The sequence below is a fragment of the Phyllobates terribilis genome, unplaced genomic scaffold (genome assembly GCF_046119375.1).
Source record: "Phyllobates terribilis strain yellow unplaced genomic scaffold, ASM4611937v1 Scaffold_4__5_contigs__length_816908805, whole genome shotgun sequence".
Taxonomy (NCBI): domain Eukaryota; kingdom Metazoa; phylum Chordata; class Amphibia; order Anura; family Dendrobatidae; genus Phyllobates; species Phyllobates terribilis.
In genome coordinates this window covers 558,576,370-558,602,602 of record NW_027362764.1, presented here as the reverse complement: position 1 = coordinate 558,602,602, position 26,233 = coordinate 558,576,370, and the positions used below count along the sequence as shown (strand labels likewise).

The following is a 26,233-nucleotide window of genomic DNA, read 5'->3' as shown; positions in this document are numbered from 1 at the left end:
GAGACAACATTTTTCTAATTTTGGTTCTAGACATTACCACAATGAATTTTAAACAAAACAATTCAAATGCAGTTGAAGTTCAGACTTTCAGCTTTCATTTGAGGGTATCCACATTAAAATTGGATGAAGGGTTTAGGAGTTTCTGCTCCTTAACATGTGCCACCCTGTTTTTAAAGGGACCAAAAGTAATTGGACAGATTAAATAATGCACTTTATGGTCTCCTGTTGTCTTTTAAGCTAGTGATTGATTGTTAATGAGTTAAATCTGTGCAGATCTAAGCAGATACGTCCCTATATATTGAGACTTAGTTAAGGGGCAGCATTTATGCGGGGGCATTTATGCATATAGCATTTATGCATACTTTATCGAAGTGCCATAATTTAGCAAAGTGCCCTGGCAGTTAGAAAATGGCAGTTGGACAGGGCAGGAGACAGGTAAGACATGCAAGACAAACCAACAAACTTGCTTACAGGTCATCTTTTTGGCAAACAGTATTCACCATTTGTATCTGTGCCATTTATTTTCTGGTTGCTACAATCATCCACATTCACCGTTCTCCCACAAATGCGGCACACTTCATCCATATTAATCCCTCACTCCTCTCTTCTCCTATGTACAGTTGTCATGCTCTCTTCACAATGTTATACCACGCAGATCCATTCATTCCCACCATACAACGCAGGAAACGCTCTCACAAATCACTCAATCATCTGCTCACTCTCTGTATCTTCCTTCTATTAGTCGCAGGTGATATTTCTCCCAACCCAGGACCCTCCAGTAATAATAACACTAACTCTTTCCCTGTTGCATTCAGAAACCCTGCTAATCTCATTAATATTCCCTGCATATCTTCTGTCTCATTCAACTGTGCCCTTTGGAATGCACGCTCAGCTTGTAATAAACTCTCTTACATCCATGACTTTTTCCTCTCTAATTCCCTCAACCTTCTGGCTCTCACTGAAACCTGGATCCAGCAGTCGGACACCACCGCCGCTGCAGCTCTCTCCTATGGTGGCCTACATTTCTCTCATACCCCGCGACCTGACAACAGATCAGGTGGAGGTGTTGGTCTGCTTCTTTCAACAAAATGTACTTTTCAGGTTATCCCCCCTGTACCCTCCCTTATCTTCCCGTCCTTTGAGGCCCACACAGTCAGACTCTACCGGCCCTTCTCCCTGCGAGTGGCGGTTGTCTATCGCCCCCCAGGTCCCCCCCGTCAATTCCTGGATCACTTTGCTGCCTGGCTTACAAATTTTCTATCCTGCGACATCCCCACGATAATCATGGGAGACTTTAACATCCCAATTGGCGATCCTCTTTCCCCATCTGCCACGCATCTTTTATCATTAACCTCCTCCTTTGGCCTTTCACAGCTTGCTAATTCTCCTACACATGAGGACGGGAACACATTGGACCTGATCTTCTCCCGGCTTTGCTCAGTACATGACTTTACTAACTCTCCCCTTCCACTCTCTGACCATAATCTTCTTTCATTCTCTGTCAAGAACTGTGACTCTACTCAAGACACTCCCACCGTCCACACTTATAGAAATTTACGCGCCATTAACACCCAGAAATTTATAAAAAGGTTGCAATCATCATTGGCCCCAATCTCCTCCCTCTCATGTCCCGACTCTGCATTGAAGCATTATAACAAAATAATGCTATGCGCCCTGGATGAAGCCGCACCTCCTACACAAAGAACAATTCGGCATAGACGGCGACAACCCTGGCACACGCCTCAAACACGTCTTCTCCAGAGGTACTCCAGGTGCGCTGAACGGCTGTGGAGAAAATCAAATCTGCCCGAAGATTTCCTCCACTATAAATTTATGCTGAAAACATATAACTCTGCCCTTCACCTCTCCAAACAAACCTACTTTAACAACCTCATCATCTCACTTTCCAATAATCCTAAACGACTCTTTGACACGTTTCATTCTCTCCTCAATCAAACAGCACAGGCCCCGACCACCGACCTCAGCGCTGACGATCTGGCTAACTATTTCAAAGAAAAAATTGACCATATCCGACAGGAAATTTTCTCCCAATCCCCAAATGTTATGCATGCTCCCCCCCGCCACATTGTATCTTGCTCATTTTCTGACTTCGAACCAGTCACGGAAGATGAAGTGATCAGGCTCCTTGCATCTTCTCGCCCTACCACCTGCACCAGCGACCCTATTCCCTCACATCTCCTTCAGTCCCTTGCTCCAGCTGTCACCTCTCACCTAACTAAAATTTTCAACCTTTCCCTCTCATCTGGTATCTTTCCCTCTTCTTTTAAACACGCCAGCATACAACCATTACTTAAAAAAACATCCCTCGACCAGAACTGCACGGCCAACTACAGACCTGTTTCCAATCTTCCCTTTATCTCTAAACTCCTGGAACGCCTGGTCCACTCCCGTCTAATCCGCTATCTCTCAGACAACTCTCTTCTTGACCCTTTACAATCTGGTTTCCGCTCTTTACATTCTACTGAAACTGCCCTCACTAAAGTCTCTAATGATCTACTAACAGCTAAATCTAATGGTCACTACTCCCTGCTGATTCTCCTGGATCTCTCTGCAGCATTCGACACTGTGGATCATCAGCTCCTCCTCACTATGCTCCGCACTATTGGCCTCAAGGACACGGTTCTCTCCTGGTTCTCCTCTTATCTCTCTGACCGCTCCTTCTCTGTGTCTTTCGCCGGCTCCTCCTCCTCCCTACTTCCTCTTACTGTCGGGGTTCCTCAAGGATCAGTCCTAGGCCCCCTTCTTTTCTCCTTATACACCGCTCCTATTGGACAAACAATCAGTAGATTCGGTTTTCAGTACCATCTCTATGCTGATGACACCCAATTATACACCTCTGCTCCGGACATCACCCCTGCATTACTACAAAAGACCAGTGATTGTCTTTCTGCTGTGTCTAACATTATGTCCTCCCTCTACCTAAAACTGAATCTGTCAAAAACTGAACTACTCGTATTTCCTCCCTCCATTAATCTACCTGTGCCCGATATTGCCATCTCCGTTTGTGGCTCAACCATTACTCCCCAGCTACAAGCCCGCTGTCTTGGGGTCATTTTTGATTCAGATCTTTCTTTCACTCCTCACATCAAATCACTCGCTCTTTCATGTCATCTACACCTCAAAAACATCTCAAGAATCAGGACTTTTCTCACCTTTGACTCGGCAAAAACTCTTACTGTCGCTCTTATTCATTCTCGTCTTGACTATTGCAACGCTCTACTAATCGGTCTCCCTCTTACTAAACTCTCCCCTCTCCAATCCGTCCTGAACGCAGCAGCCAGGATCATATTCCTCGCCAACCGCTACTCAGATGCCTCTTCCCTGTGCCAGTCATTGCATTGGTTGCCCATCCAATATAGAGTTCGTTTTAAACTTATCACGCTTACCCACAAAGCGCTCCATGCTTCAGTACCCCCCTACATCTCCTCCCTTGTCTCAGTCTACCACCCTACACGTGCCCTCCGTTCTGCAAATGACTTGAAACTAAAATCCTCCATAATCCGAACTTCCCACTCCCGTCTCCAAGATTTCTCGCGTGCTGCGCCAATTCTCTGGAATGCACTACCCAGGACAGTTCGATTAATTCCCAATACCCACAGTTTCAAGCGAACCCTAAAAACACATTTCTTTAGACTGGCGTATCACCTAAACACACTCTGTCCATCCCAGCTTTCCCCCATATTAAAATCTTCTTCAACTTTGGGTTCAAACCAACCATGCACATAAAAGCCTCTGTCAGGACTGCACACATACTGGCTGGCGACCAGTCCATGTATTATTATTTATCCTATTCAGTATATCAAGGCTGCATTATACAATATATGTATTTTTACCTTTTGTGTCTCCCCCACTTCCTCATAGACTGTAAGCTCGCGAGCAGGGCCCTCACTCCGTTCGATATGAGATATGCTTATTCTGTATTGTCTGTATAAGTCCCCCCTAAAATTTGTAAAGTGCTGCGGAATATGTTGGCGCTATAAAAAAAATAAACTATTATTATTATTATTATTATTATTATTAAAATGTTCATTTCTAGTACTTGGTTGAAAACCCTTTGTTGGCAATGACTGCCTGAAGTCTTGAACTCATGGACATCACCAGACGCTGCGTTTCCTCCTTTTTGATGCTCTGTCAGGCCTTCACTGCGGTGGTTTTCAGTTGCTGTTTGTTTGTGGGCCTTTCTGTCTGAAGTTTAGTCTTTAACAAGTGAAATGCATACTCAATTGGGTTGAGATCAGGTGACTGACTTGGCCATTCAAGAATATTCCACTTCTTTGCTTTAATAAACTCTTGGGTTGCTTTGGCTTTGTTTTGGGTCATTGTCCATCTGTAGTATGAAACAACGACCAATCAGTTTGGCTGCATTTGACTGGATCTGAGCACACAGTATGGCTCTGAATACATCAGAATTCATTCGGCTGCTTCTGTCCTGTGTCACATCATCAATAAACACTAGTGACCCAGTGCCACTGGCAGCCATGCATGCCCAAGCCATCACACTGCCTCCGCCGTGTTTTACAGATGATGTGGTATGCTTTGGATCATGAGCTGTACCACGCCTTCGCCATACTTTTCTCTTTCCATCATTCTGGTAGAGGTTGATCTTGGTTTCATCTGTCCAAAGAATGTTCTTCCAGAACTGTGCTGGCTTTTTTAGATGTTTTTTAGCAAAGTCCAGTCTAGCTTTTTTATTGTTGATGCTTATGAGTGGCTTGCACCGTGCAGTGAACCCTCTGTATTTACTTTCATGCAGTCTTCTCTTTATGGTAGATTTGGATATTGATACACCTACCTCCTAGAGAGAGTTGTTCACTTGGTTGGCTGTTGTGAAGGGGTTTCTCTTCACCATGGAGATTATTCTGTGATCTTCCGTGGGCGCCCAGGTCTTTTTGCATTGATGAGTTCACCAGTGCTTTCTTTCTTTCTCAGGATGTACCAAACTGTAGATTTTGCACTCCTAATATTGTAGCAATTTCTCGGATGGGTTTTTTCTGTTTTTGAAGCTTAAGGATGGCTTGTTTCACCTGCATGGAGAGCTCCATTGACCGCATGTTTACTTCACAGCAAGCACCACACCTCAAATCAACTCCAGGCCTTTTATCTGCTTAATTGAGAATGACATAACGAAGGGATTGCCCACACCTGTCCATGAAATAGCCTTGGAGTCAATTGTCCAATTACTTTTGGTCCCTTTAAAAACAGGGTGGCACATGTTAAGGAGCTAAAACTCCTAAACCCTTCATCCAATTTTAATGTGGATACCCTCAAATGAAAGCTGAAAGTCTGAACTTTAACTGAATCTGAATTGTTTTGCTTAAAATTCATTGTGGTAATGTCTAGAACCAAAATTAGAAAAATGTTGTCTGTGTCCAAATATATATGGACCTAACTGTATATACAGTGCATTGTGAAAGTATTTGGCCCCCTTGAACTTTCCTACCTTTTGCCACATTTCTGGCTTCATACATAAAGATATAAAATTCTAATTTTTTTTTGTGAAGAATCAACAACAAGTGCGACACAATCCTGAAGTGGAACGAAATTTATTGGATACTTTAAACTTTTTTAACAAATTAAAAACTGAAAAGTGGAGCGTGTAATATTATTCGGCCCCTTTACTTTCAGTGCAGCAAACTCACTCCAGAAGTTCATTGAGGATCTCTGAATGATCCAATGTTGTCTTAAATGACTGGTAATGATAAATAGAATCCACCTGTGTGTAATCAAGTCTCCATATAAATGTACCTGCTCTGTGATAGTCTCAGGGTTCTGTTTCAAGTTCAGAAAGCGTCATGAAGACCAAGGAACACACCAGGCAGGTCCGAGATACTGTTGTGGCAAAGTTTAAAGCCGGATTTGGATACAAAATGATTTCCCAAGTTTTAAACATGTCAAGGAGCTCTGTGCAAGCGATCATATTGAAATGGAAGGAGTATCAGACCACAGCAAATCTGCCAAGACCCAGCTGTCCCTCTAAACTTTCATCTTGAACAAGGAGAAGACTGATCAGAGATGCAGCCAAAAGGCCCGTGATCACTCTGGATGAACTGCAGAGATCTACAGCTGAGGTGGGAGAGTCTGTCCATAGGACAACAATCAGTCGTACATTGCACAAATCTGGCCTTTATGGAAGAGTGTCAAGAAGAAAGCCATTTCTCAAAGATATCCATAAAAAGTCTCCTTTGAAGTTTGCCACAAGCCACCTGGGAGACACATCAAACACGTGGAATAAGGTGCTCTGATCAAATGAAACCAAAATCGTACTTTTTGGCCACAATGCAAAATGATATGTTTGGCGTAAAAGCAACACAGCTCATCACCCTCAAAACACCATCTCCACTGTCAAACATGGTGGTGGCAGCATCATGGTTTGGGCCTGCTTTTCTTCAGCAGGGACAGGGAAGATGGTTAAAATTGATGGGAAGGTGGACAGAGCCAAATACAGGACCATTCTGGAAGAAAACCTGTTGGAGTCTGCAAAAGACCTGAGACTGGGACGGAGATTTATCTTCCAACAAGACAATGATCCCAAACATAAAGCAAAATCTACAATGGAATGGTTCAAAAATAAACGTATCCAGGTGTTAGAATGGCCAAGTTAAAGTCCAGACCTGAATCCAATCGAGAATCTGTGGAAAGAGCTGAAAACTGCTGTTCAAACACCCTCCATCCAACCTCAATGAGCTCGAGATCTTTTGCAAGTAAGAATGGGCAAGAATTTCCTCTCGATGTGCGAAACTGATAGAGACATACCCCAAGCGACTTGCAGCTGTAATCGCAGCAAAAGGTGGCGCTACAAAGTATTAACTCAAGGGGGCCGAATATTATTGCACACCCCACTTTTCAGTTTTGAGTTTGTTACAAAGTTTAAAATATCCAATAAATTTCGTTCCACTTCACGATTGTGTCCCACTTGTTGTTGATTCTTCCCCCAAAAATTTGAATTTTAGATCTTTGTTTGAAGCCAGAAATGTGGTAAAAGGTAGAAACGTTCAAGGGGGCCAAATACTTTCACAATGCACTATACTTGTATACTGTGAATGACGATATGTTTTCTTTGTGGACAACCCCTTTACTGCAAAATACAATGTCAGTTATCCCCTTCTAACCAAGTGAAGTAAATGTGTTTGAGCAAGTGACTGCAATGCATTATCCACCCAACTGAAATTTCACCAGCGCTCTGCAGGAGATGAACGTCCTGCACCAATTAAATATGGGGTCAATTTAAATTGCGTTACTCTAACACATGTTTGAGTTTTTATGCAAAAAAATCTGCAGCTAAACTGATTTCCTGGTAGAGATCAGCTGCGTCAAAAATGCAGGTTTTGCTGTGTTTTTTTTTTTTTTGCCGCTTTTTTTCAGTGTTTTTTTTCACTGTCATTCTGTCTCTATTTATGCATGTACATAAAGTTCTGTGAAAAAAAAAAGAACCTCATTCTATTTTGCCATCAAAAATGCTGAAAAAACGCTGATGCAAATTTTGGTGTGTTTTTGATCTGTTTTTTTCACCACCCATTACTTCCTATGGGTAAAACACGCTGAAAGACGTCACATGCTCTATTTTCTAAAAACCCAACCAAGGCACAAAATACGCAACAATATAAAACCGTGATGTGTGAACAAAGAATTCTGGTTTCTCATAACTTTGCTGGTACTGCAAAACGCAGCTGAATATTTTGCATAAAAATCTGCGGCAAGAAACGCTGAAAAACACATCATGTGTGAACATAGCCTTATACTGTATATCCCAGGTTCTGGGAGCACATTCTGCTCTTATTTTATGATAGTTCTTGTTGGGACATGACAATCTTATTACATTAAACAATATACCGGCATAACAGGAGACTTTCCTCTGCAGACTCTATACCATGTATTCAGCATAGTGAACTAGCTTCAGGCCTTTGTAGGAGCCTGTACGGCATCACATGGAGACCCATCGGCTCCAGACTGTAGCACACTTTATAACACCAATTGATACTGTATTTCAAAAAGCAAATGGCTCCATATTGCACAATGATTCTTCTGTCTGGTTCTAGAAGAAAATACCTATCTTTGCATATTAAATGATGAGCAAAATGATTAGTAACTATACATATTGCTGTATTTACAGTCAATGATAGAATTGTAATTCTTGTTTCTTTGCGCAGCCTTCTTTTGGCTACCATATCATTTCTCCAGAGAAGCAAGAACCTATTGTACTATTGAGGAATTCGGTTGACTCTGAAAATTCTGAGCACGATGATACCATAAAGTTTTGCGATAACACCTTAACTCCAGGTTTGTCCTTATTTGTTCTATCTTGCTTCCCCCCCCCCTATACTTAGAGCTGGTTGGTACTTTATTCTATACATGTATCTATAGTTCTACTGAGGGATACTCGGAAAATACACAGGTTTCATAAAGGCTACTGCTGACATAGGTTGTATTTTACTTCCCTTTAGTGTATTTTCACATTATCACTTTATATTGATGCACATTAATACATAAAGAATGAATATAACCTTTACAAGCCTTTCCAGTGTTTAGTCAGTTTGTGCGATGGGCAGAGCAGTGTATAACGCAATATTTGTGCATTGTGAATAGTGAATCGTACCAATTACTTCTATAGCTTCTGAAATTAATGGAGGCCTCCTATTTTTGAATATTTATATTTTTTAAATTGAATTATAGTGTTCATCAGGTTTTTCAAGTGAGATAAGAGGTATTTCCCCATCTAGCTCATGGTTATAGTTTTGCTGTGTGAACTGGCTTCAGTGGACATTGATGATAATTATTACATCACTTGTATGATTATTATGGTTGCTATTGTTAATATTTTTATTGTGATATAAAAGAAAAAAGGGGGAATTTGTTGCCAAGATGTTTGCTGCCTAATTTGAGAGCAGTAGAATGTAAAAGACTGATTCCAGCAATGTCACTTACTAGGCGCTTGCTGTTCTTATAAAATCACCGTGTCAGCAGATTATCATTGGAGGATTAGTAAACCTGCTGCTGTGAAGTACTCTATATGAACCACTGGCTTTTTCTGCCTATGCACAGAGTAATCAGAAAGCTGCCAATCAGTGGTGTGGGCGGGGTTATGCAGAGCTCAACGTTCAGAGAACTGCTGGATCAGCAGCAGAAACCTTTTTCCAAAATTGCATCATTTGAATCTGGGTATATACCTCTGTAATATGCTGCACTCTGATGGAGAAGCAAAAGATTGGTGACAGATTCCTTTTGATAGTTTTTTTTCATTTTTTTTATTGAAAGTAAAATAAATTTTATCATACTGAAATTATCCTTGTAGGACCTCGAGTTTTAAATACTCCAATGAAAAGGTATTGAGATGTGGTCTAAGATGGGGAAACTGTCTTGTCACTGCATCTTTTAATTGAAGGTATTGATAGAAGGCCATGAATGCAGATTGTTGAATTGTGACTGTGATATCTGCATGCTGACGCGATTCACATTGTTGTCACTGTGCGAGCAGGCGATCACTTGACTGCATGGATTCTCTTTGGATAACTGCGGTCACTGCCCACCAATAGAGAGCATGAGAGAAGCCGTATGAGATTCATTGACATGTGACTGCTCAGACGGGGAATCGTGACAGTATGCTCGCCACACGCTGTCCTAGTTCTGCAGTCACATAAAATTACTTCAGACTGTGGTCCAAAGCCTCGACAACTCCTTTAAGAATGTAGCTAATTGTTGCAATCCATGCTTTTTCCAGAAGTCCATGCTCTGTATGTATTTAAAATGAGAGAATTCATGATTATCACAGAAATTTAATTTTCATGACTATCTGGACAGACACTTTATTTTAACCCCTTTACCCCCGAGGATGGTTTGCACGTTTATGACCTGGCCAATTTTTACAATTCTGACCACTATCCCTTTGAGTTAATAACTCTGGAATGCTTTAACTGATCCCCCGAATTCTGAGATTGCATTATTTCGTGACATATTGTACTTTATGATAGTGGTAAAATTTCTTCAATATGACTTGTTTATTTGTGAAAATTTAGAAGATTTCAAACTTGGATCTCTCTGATTTAAGAGCATGAAAATTCTATCACACAAAATGGTTAATAAATAACATTTCCCACATGTCTTACTTTACATCCGCACAATTTTGGAACCAATTTTTTTTTTTTAGGGAGTTATAAGGGTTAAAAGCATTTAGAGAACTAAAGCAAGTAGTTAGTGATGAGGCATTAAATACAGAAAATTAAGTAAATTCTGTAAAAACCAAATCAAGGCAGCAAAGATAGAGACAGAGAGACTCATTGCCAGAGAAAGTAAAAATAATCCCAAAATATTCTTTAACCCCTTAATAACATCTGACGTACTAATACGCGTCTGTGCCCTGGGACTTAAGAGCCAGACCCGTATTAGTACGTCATGGCGATCGCGCGCGCACACAGGCTGTGCGGGCGCGATCGCCGCCGGGTGTCAGCTGATTGTCACAGCTGACACCCGGTACTATGTGCAGGGAGCGGTCACGCACCGCTCCCAGCACATTAACCCCCGCGATGCTGCGATCGAAGTCGATCGAAGTCGATCGCGGCATTGCGGGGGCAAGGGGAGGTGATCGCCGATACTCACCTCCTCTTCCGGCTTCCAGCGCAGTCTGCAAAGGCTTCCCGGGTGTTGCCATGACGACCCGATGTCGTCATGACAACATCCGGGTCACCAGAGAGCAGGAAGATTGCTTGGACATGCGCAGTGCATCTCCAAGCAATCTTCACACTGTGCACTTCTGACAGCCTTCATGGCATAGGGATGGTGCTCCATTCCTGTGCCATGCAGGCGATCAGAAAAAAAAAAGTGAAAGTCCCTGAGTGGGACAAAGTAATAAAGTGTATAAACTGTGTGAAAGTGGAAAAAAAAAAAAAAAAAAAATGTGCAAAAATATTATAAAAAAATAAAAAAAATAATACACCAAAAATAAAAATATAATGTACCCATCAATAAATATTATTATAAAAAAAATAAAAAAAAAACAATAAAAGTACACATATTTGGTATCGCCGCGTCCGGAACAACCTGACCTATAAAACTGTCCCACTAGTTAACCCCTTCAGTGAACACGGTAAAAAAAAAAAAAAAAAAACCAAGCAAAAAACAATGCTTTATCACCATACCGCCAAACAAAAAGTGGAATAACACGCGATCAAAAAGACACATATAAATAAAAATGATACCGCTGAAAACGTCATCTCGTCCCGCAAAAAACAAGCCGCCATATAGCTCAATCAGCCGAAAAATAAAAAAGTTATAGCTCTCAGAATAAAGCGATACTAAAAAATATTTTTTTCTATAAAATAGCTTTTATTGTGTATAAGCGCCAAAACATAGAAAAATTATACAAATGTGGTACCGCTGTAAACGTACTGACCCGAAGAGTAAAGCTGCCTCATCAATTTTACCACACGCGGAACAGAATAAAAAAAAAAAAAAAAAAACAATTCCTGAATTGTTGGTTTTTGTTTATTCTGCCTCCCAAAAATCGGAATAGAAAGCGATCAAAAAATGTCACGTGCCTGAAAATGGCACCAATAACAACGTCAAGTCATCCCGCAAAAAACGAGCCGTCACATGACTGTCTGCCAAAATTTGGAAAAATTATAGCTCTCAAAATATGGCGATGCAAAAACTAGATTTTACAAAAAATGCGTCTTTAGTGTGTGACAGCTGTCAGTCATAAAAACCCCATATGATTCTGGCATTGCTGTAATCACACCGACCCGAAGAATAAAGTCGTCTAATCACTTATACCGCACAAGGAACGGCGTCAAAAATAAACTCTTGAGTTAGGATTGGGCTAGGGTTAGGGCTGGGTTTGGGGCTAGGGTTGTGCTGGGGCTAGGGTTGTGCTGGGGCTAGGGTTGTGCTGGGGCTAGGGTTGTGCTGGGGCTAGGGATGTGCTAGGGTTAGGGCTGGGGTTGGGATTTTTTTCAAAAGTAAGAAAAAAAGATGACGATATGGCGACTAGTGTTGAGAGCAAGTGCTCGCTACTTGAGTTTGCATCGGGTGCTCTGGTATGCATTTAGTATCGTGGGTATTTGAGTGACATGCTCGAGTCTCTGCCCCATATGCTTCGCGGCCAAAAAACTTTACGGGGATTGCCTGCCATGCACGAGCGATCCCCGCATGTTTTTTTTTGGGTGTCTAATAACCGTGAAACATGCGGAGCAGGGACTCGAGCATGTCACTCGAGCACACGCTGTACATGGTGCATACCTGAGTACCCGATGCAAACTCAAGTAGCGAGCACTTGCGCTCAAGAATAATGAAAACTTATTCAATATGATGACCTAATGTAAACAAATAATGTGCCGTACCTCTGGGTTCAAAATGTTCACTATACACCTTAATAAAATCTTTGAGGGGTATAGTTTCCAAAATGGGGACACTTGTGGGGGAGCTCCACTGTTTAGGCACATCACGGGCTCTCCAAACGCGACATGGTGTCCGCTAACAAATTGAATGGAAAATCGGCTCAAATTGTTAGCGGACGCCATGTTGCGTTTGGAGAGCCCCTGTGTGTCCAAACATTGGAGCTCCCCCACAAGTGACCCCATTTTGGAAACTAGACCCCCCAAGGCACCTATCTAGATGCATAGTGAGCACTTAGAACCCCCAGGTGCTTCACAAATTGATTCGTAAAAATGAAAAAGTGAAAATAAAACACTTTTTCATTTTTATGAATCAATTTGTGAAGCACCTGGGGTTCCAAGTGCTCACTATGAATCTAGATAGGTGCCATGGGGGGTCTAGTTTCCAAAATGGGGTCACTTGTGGGGGAGCTCCAATGTTTGGGCACACAGGGACTCTCTAAATGCAACATGGTATCCGCTAACAAATTGAATGGAAAATCGGCTCAAATTGTTAGCGGACACCACATTGCGTTTGGAGAGCCCCTCTGTGCCCAAACTTTGGAGCTCCCCCACAAGTGACCCCATTTTGGAAACTAGATCCCCCAAGGCACCTTTCTAGATGCATAGTGAGCACTTGGAACCCCCAGGTGCTTCACAAATTGATTCGTAAAAATGAAAAAGTGAAAAAAAAAACACTTTTTCATTTTTATGAATCAATTTGTGAAGCACCTGGGGTTCCAAGTGCTCACTATGAATCTAGATAGGTGCCTTGGGGGGTCTAGTTTCCAAAATGGGGTCACTTGTGGGGGAGCTCCAATGTTTGAGCACACAGGGACTCTCCAAATGCAACATGATATCCGCTAACAAATTGTCGGCTCAAATTGTTAGCGGATATCATGTTGCATTTGGAGAGTCCCTGTGTGCCCAAACATTGGAGCTCCTCCACAAGTGACCCCATTTTGGAAACTAGACCCCCCAAGGCACCTATCTAGATGCATAGTGAGCACTTGGAACCCCTAGGTGCTTCACAAATTAATTCGTAAAAATGAAAAAGTGTTTTTTTTTTCACGTTTCATTATTACGAATCAATTTGTGAAGCACCTGGGGGTTCCAAGTGCTCACTATGCATCTAGAAAGGTGCCTTGGGGGGTCTAGTTTCCAAAATGGGGTCACTTGTGGGGGAGCTCCAAAGTTTGGGCACAGAGGGGCTCTCCAAACGCAATGTGGCGTCCGCTAACAATTTGAGCCGATTTTCCATTCAATTTGTTAGCGGATACCATGTTGCATTTAGAGAGTCCCTGTGTGCCCAAACATTGGAGCTCCCCCACAAGTGACCCCATTTTGGAAACTAGACCCCCCAAGGCACCTATCTAGATGCATAGTGAGCACTTGGAACCCCTAGGTGCTTCACAAATTGATTCGTAAAAATGAAAAAGTGTTTTTTTTTTCACTTTTTCATTATTACGAATCAATTTGTGAAGCACCTGGGGGTTCCAAGTGCTCACTATGCATCTAGAAAGGTGCCTTGGGGGGTCTAGTTTCCAAAATGGGGTCACTTGTGGGGGAGCTCCAAAGTTTGGGCACAGAGAAGCTCTCCAAACGCAATGTGGTGTCCGCTAACAATTTGAGCCGATTTTCCATTCAATTTGTTAGCGGATACCATGTTGCATTTAGAGAGTCCCTGTGTGCCCAAACATTGGAGCTCTCCCACAAGTGACCCCATTTTGGAAACTAGACCCCCCAAGGCACCTATCTAGATGCATAGTGAGCACTTGGAACCCCTAGGTGCTTCACAAATTGATTCATAAAAATGAAAAAGTGTTTTTTTTTTCACTTTTTCATTGTTACGAATCAATTTGTGAAGCACCTGGGGGTTCCAAGTGCTCACTATGCATCTAGATAGGTGCCTTGGGGGGTCTAGTTTCCAAAATGGGGTCACTTGTGGGGGAGCTCCAAAGTTTGGGCACACAGCAGCTCTCCAAACGCAACATGGTGTCGCTAACAATTTGAGCCAATTTTGCGTTAAATTTGTTAGCGGACACCATGTTGCATTTAGAGAGCCGCTGTGTGCCCAAATATTGGAGCTCCCCCACAAGTGACCCCATTTTGGAAACTAGACCACCCAAGGCACCTATCTAGATGCATAGTGAGCACTTGGAACCCTCAGGTGCTTCACAAATTGATTCATACAAATGAAAAAGTGTTTTTTTTTTCACTTTTTCATTGTTACGAATCAATTTGTGAAGCACCTGGGGGTTCCAAGTGCTCACTATGCATCTAGATAGGTGCCTTGGGGGGTCTAGTTTCCAAAATGGGGTCACTTGTGGGGGAGCTCCAATGTTTGGGCACACAGGGACTCTCTAAATGCAACATGGTGTCCTCTAACAAATTTAACGGAAAATCGGCTCAAATTGTTAGCAACACCATGTTGCGTTTGGAGGGCCGCTGTGTGCCCAAACATTGGAGCTCCCCCACAAGTGACCCCATTTTGGAAACTAGACCCCCCAAGGCACCTATCTAGATGCATTGTGAGCACTTGGAACACTCAGGTGCTTCACAAATTGATTCATAAAAATGAAAAAGTGTTTTTTTTTTTCACTTTTTCATTGTTACGAATCAATTTGTGAAGCACCTGGGGGTTCCAAGTGCTCACTATGCATCTAGAAAGGTGCCTTGGGGGGTCTAGTTTCCAAAATGGGGTCACTTGTGGGGGAGCTCCAAAGTTTGGGCACACATGGGCTCTCCAAACACAACATGGCGTCCGCTAATTATTCAAGCAAATTTTACAATCAAAAAGTCAAATAGCGCTCCTTCCCTTCCGAGCCCTGCCGTGCGCCCAAACAGTATTTTTTCCCCAAATATTGGGTATCTGCGTGCCCAGGGGAAATTGCACAACAAATTTGGGGGTCCATTTTTTCTTGTTACCCCTGTGAAAATAAAAAAAATTGGGTCTAAATTAACATTTTTGTGAAAAAAGTTAAATGTTCATTTTTTTCTTCCACATTCAAAAAATTCCTGTGAAGCACCTGAAGGGTTAATAAAGTTCTTGAATGTGGTTTTGAGCACCTTGAAGGGTGCAGTTTTTAGAATGGTGTCACTTTTGGGTATTTTCTGTCATAAAGACCTCTCAAAGTGACTTCAAATGTGATGTGGTCCCTAAAAAAATGGTTTTGTAAATTTTGTTGGAAAAATGAGAAATCGCTGGTCAACTTTTAACCCTTATAGCTCCCTAACAAAAAAAAATTTTGGTTCCAAAATTGTGCTGATGTAAAGTAGACATGTGGGAAATGTTATTTATTAACTCTTTTGTGTGACATATCGCTCTGATTTCAGGGCTTAAAAATTCAAATTTTGAAAATTGCAAAATTTTCAAAATTTTCGCCAAATTTCCGTTTTTTTCACAAATAAACGCAAGTGATATCGAAGAAATTTTTCCACAATCATGAAGTACAATATGTCACGAAAAAACAATCTCAGAATCAGGGGGATCCGTTGAAGCGTTCGAGAGTAATTACCTCATAAAGTGACAGTGGTCAGAATTGTAAAAATTGGCCCGGTCATTAACGTGCAAACCACCCGCGGGGCTTAAGGGGTTAACTACCGTATATTCACAGCGCAGCGTATTCCCAGCAGCGGAGACAGACAGAACCTAGCGAACTTTTCTGACACATCGCAGTGTCTTCCCAGCTCCGGACACAGCGCAGGGCTTCTGTGCCGACAGCTTTCACTTGTCACAGAAGCGCTGCGCTGTGTCCGGAGCTGGGAAGTTTTAAACAATCACACAGCCCCATACTGCTTCCCCGCAGCCTCCCACCCCGATCCTCCGCTCCCCTCGCCACCTCCCATCCCGATCGTAAGTTAGGACCGGGCGGGGAGCGCAGCACCAAGGAGCGGGGAGCGAAGGACCCGGGCGGGGAAGCCGGCAGTGAAAAGACTTCACCGCCGGCTTTCCCGTTCTGTGCTGCGCTTTCCCGCCGGTTATTTCAAATGAACAGCTGAGGTATCAGGTGATGCCGATCAGCTGTTAATTTGAAGTCGCCGCGGTGCCCTCAGAGGGTTCATGTGAGTTCATGCTTGACTGCATTGCATGAACTCACGTGAACTTTCCCACGGTCTCACAGGTCAGCCTCACCTCCCAGACCCGTCATGATTGGTGTGTGCAGGTGTCTGTGCGTGTGTCTGCGAGTGTGTGTGGGGTGTCTGTGCGATGTCTGCCGGTGTGTGCGGTGTCTGTGAGATGTCTGTGCGATGTCTGCGAGTGTGTGCGGGGTGTCTGTGCGATGTCTGGGGGTGTGTGCGGTGTCTGTGCGTTGTCTGCGGGTGTGCGCGGTGTCTGTGCGATGTGTGCGGGTGTGTGCGTGCAGGCAGACATAGGCCGATGTGACACTACTACTCCCATCGGCCTATGTCTGTCCCCCGTCCACTCCTGCCAGCAGGATCAGCTCGATGGGAGCAGTAGTTCCCATCAGCCTGATCCTGCTCTATAAATTGCCCTACTGTGTCCCCAATAAATTTTAAATACATGTCATTGGTGGCCAGTGGTTACCTACAATAAATTAGTTCATACATTACCTGTCCCCGCCGATCGCCACCTAAAATAAAGTAAAAAATAAAAAACTACTCCTATACTCACCTAGACACCTAATTCCCCGAAGCCATCGATCTCCTGTAATAAAATATAAAATAATAAACCACAACCTTATCCTTACCCCTCCGTAGTAGTCCACGAGTGTCCCACGAAGATCTCCAGTTCAGAGCAGCCACATAGAATGTGACCGCTCTGAACCGCTGCCGCCGCTAGAATGACGGGGCCGTAAAGCAGCCCCGTCATTGCATAAGCGGGTTCGCCGGAGTTCAGGCAGCGCTGCTCCGGTTAGCTGCTTTACGGCCCTGCTGTATCGTGAGAAATTCCCACGGTACAGCAGTGCCGTAAAGGAGGTCTCCGGAGCTGCGCTGACTGAATGCACTCCGGTGACCTCAGTCAGTGGCTCCTGCTGCCGGGTGCGGACATGTTCCCGGCAGCGTGAGCTTACAGCAACCATGCACAGCTGTCACCATCTCCAGATGTGACAGCTGTGCATGGGAGATCAGCGCAGGAACGTGGACAGGTAACTATTTTTTTTTTAGTAAACTAAGAATTAAATAAAATGGTGTGGTTTATTTCAAATTATTTTTTTCTGGGTGTAGTGTGTTTTTTTCTTTTTAACACTTTGTAGGTTAGTAATGGGGGTGTCTTATAGACGCCCATCATTACTAACCTGGGCTTCATGGCAGCTGGCGCTGACATGAACCCCAGCCCTATTACCCCCTGCCACCGCACCAGGGCAGCGTGGAAGAGCGAGGCTAAGTGCCAGAATTGGCGCATCCTATGGATGCGCCATTTCTGGGGCGGCTGACGGCTGGTGTTTCTAGCCTGGGAGGGGGCCAATATTCATGGCTCCCTTCCTGGGCTATTAATATCAGCCCCCAGCTGTCTGCCTAGCCTTTGCTAGCTATTAAAATAGGGGGGACCCCACGTCATTTTTTGGGGGGGGTCCCCCATTTTAATAGCTAGTAAAGGCTAGGTATTCAGCTGGGGGCTGATATTAGTAGTCTGGGAAGCTCCGTGGGTATTACCCCCTTCCCAGGCTTCAAACATCTGCCCCAGCCGTCTGCTTAACCTCCGCTAGAGACTAAAATTAAGGGGAACCCCACGCCAATTTTTTTTAAAATAAATCCTTTATTTTAACACTAAATGACACTAAATGACAAGTACAGTAATCAACACTGTCACTGTACTTCATATATATGTGACTGACATGTTTCTATCTATCTAATCTATGTATGATTCTCTATTCCTTCTATTCTAAATTGTCGGGTACAGATGCTGAATTGCCGGCCGGCTTTTTTAAAGAGACGGTGCATGAAAACACGATTATATTTTTAAATAAATCCTTTACACTAAATGACAAGTACAGTAAGCAACACTGTCACTGTACTTCATATATATGTGACTGACATATTTCTATCTATCTAATCTATGTGTGAAGCTCTTTTCTTTCTGTTGTAAATTGTCGGGTACCGGTGTATGCCGCTGATGAAAATGGATGATAGTAATGTTGTTGTTGTATGCCTTATGTTTGAGTGACAGTTTTCCTGCTATATACCTGCATGTCATAAGAATTTAAATTAAAAAAGGACCATGTTAAATTCAAATCTGTTTTTTTTTTATTTTTACCGGTGTTTGGTATGCGTTGGAAAAGGGGTAGTCTTATACGGTGAATATATCCTAAACTCTATATTTTAACAGGAAAGTAGGGGGGTCGTCTTATACGCCGGAATATACGGTACATAAATAGTAAAAAACTAAAAAATGATAGTGTTGGCCCCCTTAAAAATAGTCTGGGTGAAATGGTGGACGAGGATGAGGAAAAAGCCAATATGCTAAATGATTTTTTTTCAACAGTATTTACACAAGAAAATCGCATGACAGAAAACATGATTAGTGATGACAAAAATTCTCCATTAAATGTCTCTTGCTTAACCCAGCAGGAAGTACGGCGGCATCTAAAAATCACTAAAGTTGACAAATCCCCGGGCCCGGATGGGATACACCCGCGAGTACTGCAGGAATTAAGTAATGTCATAGATAGACCATTATTTTTAATCTTTAAAGATTCCATAATAACAGGGTCTGTACCACAGGACTGGCGTATAGCAAATGTGGAGCCAATATTCAAAAACGGGACAAAAACTGAACTTGAAAATTATAGGCCAGTAAGCTTAACCTCTACTGTGGGTAAAATCCTGGAGGGTTTCCTAAGAGATGCTATACTAGAGTATCTCAAGAAGAATAACCTCATGACCCAATATCAACATGGGTTTATGAGGGACCGTTCCAGTCAAACTAATCTGGACCAAGGAAATGCAGTGGATGTTGTGTATATGGACTTTTCAAAAGCTTTTGATACGGTTCCACACAAAAGGTTGATACATAAAATGAGAACAATGGGGATAGGGGAAAATATATGTATGCGGGTTAAGAATTTGCTCAGTGATAGGAAACAAAGGGTGGTTATTAATGGAAAACACTCAGACTGGGTCTCAGTTAACAGTGGGGTACCACAGGGGTCAGTATTGGGCCCCCTTCTTTTTAACATATTTATTAATGACCTTGTATTTGCAGATGACACTAAACTCTGCAGGGTAATCAATACAGAGGAGGACAATTTTATATTACAGGAGGATCTATGTAAACTAGAAGCTTGGGCTGATAAATGGCAAATGAGCTTTAATGGGGATAAATGTAAGGTAATGCACTTGGGTAGAGGAAATAAAATGTATAATTATATGCTTAATTGTAAAACACTGGGCAAAACTGTCACTGAAAAAGACCTGGGTGTATTGGTGGACGACCAGCTCAAGTTTGGTGGCCAGTGTCAGGCAGCTGCTGCAAAGGCAAATAAAATAATGGGATGCATTAAAAGAGGCATAGATGCTCATGAGGAGAACATAATTTTACCTCTATACAAGTCACTAGTGCGACCACACTTAGAATACTGTGTATAGTTCTGGTCTCCGGTGTATAAGAAAGACATAGCTGAATTAGAGCGGGTGCAGAGAAGAGCGACCAAGGTTATTAGAGGGCTGGGGGGTCTGCAATACCAAGACAGGTTATTACACTTGAGGTTATTTACTGTGGAAAAACGAAGGCTTAGGGGTGATCTTATTACTATGTACAAGTATATGGGGGGACAGTACAAAGACCTGTCTACTGATCTTTTTACTCCGAGGCCAGAGACGGGGACAAGGGGGCATCTTCTACGTCTGGAGGAAAGAAGGTTTAATCATAATCACAGACGGGGATTCTTTACTGTAAGAGCAGTGAGACTATGGAACTCTCTGCCGCATGATGTTGTAATGAGTGATTCACTATTAAAATTTAAGAAGGGCATGGACGCCTTTCTTGAAAAGTATAATACTAGATTCCTTGATAGGGCGTTGATCCAGGGAACTAGTCTGATTGTCGTATGGAGTCAGGAAGGAATTTTTTTTCCCCAATGTGGAGCTTGGTGTTTGCCACATGGGTTTTTTTTTTTGCCTTCCTCTGGATCAACATGTTAGGCTATGGGTTGAACTAGATGGACTTAGTCTACCTTCAACCTTAAAAACTATGTTACGATGTTAAAAGTTGACCAGCAATTTCTCATTTTTACAACATTTACAAAAACATTTTTTTAGGCACCAGATCACATTTGAAGTGACTGTTAGCGGTCTACATGACAGAAAATACCCAAAAGTGACACCATTCTAAAAACTGCACCCTTCAAGGTGCTCGAAATTGCATTCAAGAAGTTTATTAACCCTTCAGGTGCTTCACAGGAATTTTTGGAATGTGGAAGAAAAAAATGAACATTTTTTTTTTTTTTGCACAAAAATGTTACTTTAGACCCCAATTTTTTTATTTATGCAAGGGTATCTGGAAAAAGTGGACCTCAAAATTTGTTGTGCAATTCCTCCTGAGCACGCCGATACCCCATATGTGAGGGAAAACAAATGTTTGGGTGCTTGGAAGGGAAGTCGCGCCATTTGACTTTTTGAATGTAAAATTTGCTGGAATAATTAGCAAACACTATGTTGCTTTTGGGGAGCCCCTGATGTTCCTAAACAGTGGAAACCCCCCACAAGTGACCTCATTTTCCAAACTAGACCCCTCAGGGAACTTATCTAGGTGTGTAGTGAGTACCTTGAACCCCCAGGTGCTTCACAGAAGTTTTTAACATTGAGCCATAAAAATAAAATTTTCACATTTTTCCCACAAAAATGTTTTTCAACCTCCAATTTTGTATTTTCATGAGGGTAACAGGAGAAATTGCACCATGAAATTTGTTGTGCAATTTCTGCTGAGTAAGCAGATACCACATATGTAGGGAAAAAACACTATTTGGGCGCACGGCAGGGCTCGGAAGGGAAGGGGCGCCATTTGACTTTTTGAATGTAAAATTTGCTTCAATAATTAGCGGACGCTATGTTGCGTTTGGGGAGCTCCTGATGTGCCTAAACAGTGGAAACCCCCCACAAAGTGACTCCATTTTGGAAACTACGTCCCTCAAAGATTTTATCAAGGGGTATAGTGAACATTTTGAACCCAGAGGTACGACGCAGAATTTGATAACATTAAGTCAACATATTGAATAAGTTGTCATTTAGTCTTGAGTGCAAGTGCTCGCTACTTGAGTTTGCATCGGGTACTCTGGTATACACCAGGTATCGCGGGTGCTCAAGTGACATGCTCTAGTCCCCGCCCGCATGTTTCACAGTTGTTAGACACCCAAAAAAACCATACGGGGATCGCTCGTGCATGGCAGGCAATCCCCGTGAGTTTTTTTTTTTGCTGTATAACAGCTGCAAAACTTAAGTGATTAGACAACTTTTTATTCTTGGGATTGGTGCGATACCAGATTGATATCGGTTTTTTATTATTGACAGCTGTCACACACTAAAAAAAACCCTTTGTTTTGCAAAGACTTGTTTTTGCATCGCCATATTTTGAAAGCTATACTTTTTCCATATTTCGTCCCACGTAGTCATGTGACTGCTTGTTTTTGCGGGACAAGTTGACGTTTTTATTGGTACCATTTTTGGACACATGACATTTTTTGATCGCTTTCTATTCTGATTTTTGGGAGGCAGAATAAACAAAAAACAACAATTCTGGAATTGTTTTTTTGTTTTTTTTATGCCGTTCCGCATGTGGTAAAATTGATAAGGCAACTTTATTCTTCCAGTCAGTATGTTTACAGTGATACCACATTTATATAGTTTTTATTTTGGCGCTTTTACACAATAAAAACTATTTTATAGAAAAAGAATTGTTTTTGCATCGCTTTATTCTGAGAGCTATAACTTTTTTTTATTTTTCGGCCATTGGAGCTGTATGGCAGCTTGCTTTTTGCGGGACAAGATGACTTTTTCAGCGGTATCATATTTATTTACACTCGTTTTTTTTATTCTCGTTTTATTCCATTATTTGTTTTGTGGTATGATAAAGCATCGTCTTTTGCTTCATTATTATTATTTTTTATTTATTTATTTTTTTTACTGTGTTCACTAAAGGGGTTAACTAGTGGGAGAGATTTATTGGTCAGGTCGTTCCGGACGCGATACCAAATGTGTACTTTTATTGGTTTATTTATTTATTACTCTGTCGTCTCATTGGGGGACACAGGACCATGGGTGTTATGCTGCTGTCCACTAGGAGGCGACACTATGCATAATCTGAAAAAGATTAACCGTGGCTCCTCCTCTGCAGTATACACCCCTGGACGGCGTCAGCCTTCTCCAGTTTTTGCTTAGTGTCGCATAGGAGGCACACCTAAAACTTTTACTCCGCTTTCTCCGACGGGATTATAGATGAAGAAAAGTGGATCTCCTTCGAGACTCCCGGCATGACTCCTTCCCCTGCCCCCTATTACGGGGTGCACAGTTGAAGTCGAGATGGCTATTCCCCATGTCGCTCCTTCCCCAGCCCCTCGGGTGCTGGTTCGAAGTTGAGACTCCCCTCCTTCCCCAATTCCTTTTGGTTTCAGGGTTGAGGTCGAGGTGAGGACAAAGCCCCCTGATGGTGACAGCAGCACCCTCCCTAATCCCCCTCTGGGGGCATTAGGTTGAAATGCCTCAGGTAGGGCCTGTACAGGCAGCACTCTGTAGCTCCCAGTAGCCAGCACACTGCAGCCGAATCCAGGGACCCCAGCCCTGCTGCGGGCTCCTGTCGGGGGCGGGGGGAGTGCTGGCAGGCATGGCACAACACAGGCACAGGTCCCTGCGCCCTGTCTCTGCAGCAGCACCAGCTCTATGGTGCCTCAGGGGGACTCTTCACAGGCCCCCCTTCCGCTTATACCTCCACCGCTATCCTGCCTTTAAATCTGGGGGGGTCCGGTTCAGATCCGGCCCCCTCCCGGACTTCCGCGCCGGCCTGGAGCCCCTTTGGGCATCAGGCATCTAATTTAGACCGCTGCTCCGGCCTAGCTGAAGCCACCACCCCCTCTCCGCCCCCGGCCCGCCCCCCCGGATGACAAATATGACACTCTACAGTGTGCTGCTGTGACAGAGCCCCAAGAATCCCCAGCCAATGCTTCGGTGACTAATGCCACGCCGGAATGGTTCACTCAGATGTCGCAATCTATGACGTAGTCTATAGATAACCTCACCTCCACATTGCTTCAGGCTCTGCAGAGTCATGCCTCGGGTATGAACGCTACCCAGCAAAGGGAGAGCTCCACTCAGGGACATGACGACACGGGCACATCCACGTCTAGGTCAGGACGCAAGCGGACCCACAGGTCCCATTCATCTGCATCATGCCATACCACACGTTCATCCCCTTCTAGGGAGAGACACCGTAATCCCAGGTCATCTAGACCGTTCCCTGCCAGGGACAGACAATGCAGATCTCCACAGCCATCCCCGACCAGAGAAGGCCTCCACCCCGGTTCATCCAGCAGGAGACGCCTTAGCGATACACAGGATTCGGAAGACATCTGTGATTCCGACTCAGACAAGGAAACTGAAGGGTCCCTAATCCCAATCCCCCCTAGCAATACAGCGCTAGTTGAGGATGTAATCTCATCCATCCATCGGGTGCTGGACATTGACGATCCGCCCCCGGAGGCACCCGGACACAAGATTTCCTTTGAAGGAGTTCTGAAGCCGCCTAAGATCTTCTTTGACCACCCAAAGTTTAAGGCGATCCTTAAAAAGCAGTTCTCACAGCCTGAGAAGAAGTTTACCAATCGCAAATATCTGGAGGCGCGGTACCCCTTCCCACAGGAGGTCACCAAACAATGAACAGATCCACCTGAAGTGGATCCCCCAGTCTCTAGACTAGCAGCACAGTCACTCCTTTCACTGCCAGATAGCTCAACCCTTAGGGACGCAGCAGACCGGCAGGTGGAACGCATGGCTCGTTCAATTTTCGAGGCCGCAGGGGCCTCCCTGGCTCCAGCGTTCGCTTCAGTTTGGGCTGCCAAGGCCATCTTGGCTTGGGCCAAAAATTTACAAGCTGGCCTCCAAGTATCTGCTCCTGAGCTGTCGGACCAAGCAGTTCAAATAGCAGTTGTAGCAGATTACATGCTTCATGCAGCTCTGGATTCTGCAAGGGGTGCAGCTGGGATAGCATCAAACGCCATCACGATTCGGCGTATCCTCTGGCTGCGGGAATGGAAAGCGAATGCAGCCTCAAAAAAGTCCCTCACGCACCTCCCGTACCTCAGTGGTCGACTTTTTGGTGAACAGTTGGACACGATGATATCCAACGCCATCGGGGATAAGAGTACCTCTCTCCCCCAACTGAAGCCCAAACGCACCTACAAGAAGCGTAACCAAACTCGATTCCAATCCTTTCAGAACTCTTCGGGCTGGTCCGTCTCGCGACCAGCACAAAATAGCAACCGCACCCCACGCAGGGACAACTCGCGGTCGACGCAAAAGTCGGACAAGACCTGTCAGTCAAGAGCAGGCCAGTCAAAGTTCAAAGGAGGAAAATCTCAGATTTCCTCCTCATCATGACTCACGGACCCCGGAAGACACCCCACCTGTAGACGGCCGTCTTTTGCTCTTTCATCAAGTCTGGCTGCCTATTACAGAAGACAGGTGGGTCAGGGAACTAGTGTCTTCGGGATACAAGATAGAGGTCACTTCCAACCCACCAAACAGACTTTTTCTGTTCCCCCAAAACCTCCAGCCAAGGCTCGTGCCTTTCACCAAGCGGTCTCCTCGCTTCTTCAAGCAGGAGTCATAGTACCGGTCCCCGCGGCCGAGCACTTTCGAGGGTTCTACTCAAATTTATTCGTAGTCCCCAAGAAAGGAGGTGGCGTACGGCCCATACTGGACCTAAAACAGCTAAACAAATATGTACGGGTACGTCACTTCCGCATGGCGTCCCTTCGGTCCATCATTGCGTCCATGGAGAAGGGAGAATTTCTCGCCTCCATAGACATACAAGACCCATACCTGCATATACCAATTGCACCCACCCATCAGAGATTTCTCAGGTTCGCAATCGACCAGGACCACTACCAGTTCGTGGCTCTCCCGTTCGGACTCGCCACGGCTCCCAGAGTGTTTACCAAAGTCATGGCAGCCACCATGGACGTCCTGCACTCCAGAGGCATAGTAGTCGTTCCATACCTGGACGATCTCCTTATCAAGGCTCCCACCTTCAAGGACTGCGACCTCAGCGTCTCAATCACAATCGACATTCTGAGTCGCCTGGGCTGGTTAGTCAACCTACAAAAGTCATCACCAACCCCGAGTCTGTCTCTGACCTTCCTGGGAATGTTATTCAACACCTTCAGGGGTCTAGTGCTCCTTCCCAAGGACAAGGCACTGCCTCTCCATCTAGGAGTTCGCACCCTCAGCAAACCCCCTCGATCTCTCCGGTTTGCCATGAGAGTCCTTGGCAGGATGGTGGTGGCAATAGAAGCAGTCCCATTTGCCCAGCTTCACCTCAGGCCTCTCCAACTAGCTATCCTCAAGTCATGGGACTGGAACCCTTTTTCTCTCGACAGGGAGTTCCAGCTGACGTCAACCAGGAGGTCCCTGCACTGGTGGCACAAGCCAACCTCACTAACAAAAAGGGAAAATCCTGTCTCACGGGTCAATGGAAGGTTCTGACCACCGACGCGAGACTGACGGGTTGGGGTGCGGTACACGTACACCACAGAACTCAGGGCAAGTGGTCCCCAGCGGAAGCGACCATGCCCATCAACATCTTGTAAATTCGTGCCATCCTCCTGGCGTTGAGAGCCTTCCATCACTTACTGGCATCCTCTCACATCAGAGTACAGTCGGACAATGCCACGGCTGTA

At 44.0% G+C, this 26,233-nt stretch overlaps 1 protein-coding gene across 2 annotated transcripts in view; it reads left to right on the top strand.

The window, feature by feature from the left end:
* Nucleotides 1-26,233, top strand: part of CEP192 (centrosomal protein 192) — a 203,644-nt gene that overhangs the window by 105,287 nt on the left and 72,124 nt on the right. For both annotated transcript variants that reach the window (XM_073678986.1, XM_073678985.1), the window contains exon 17: nt 8,169-8,298. In XM_073678986.1, coding sequence (XP_073535087.1) covers nt 8,169-8,298 — 130 coding nt within the window. The remainder of the gene's footprint in view (nt 1-8,168; nt 8,299-26,233) is intronic.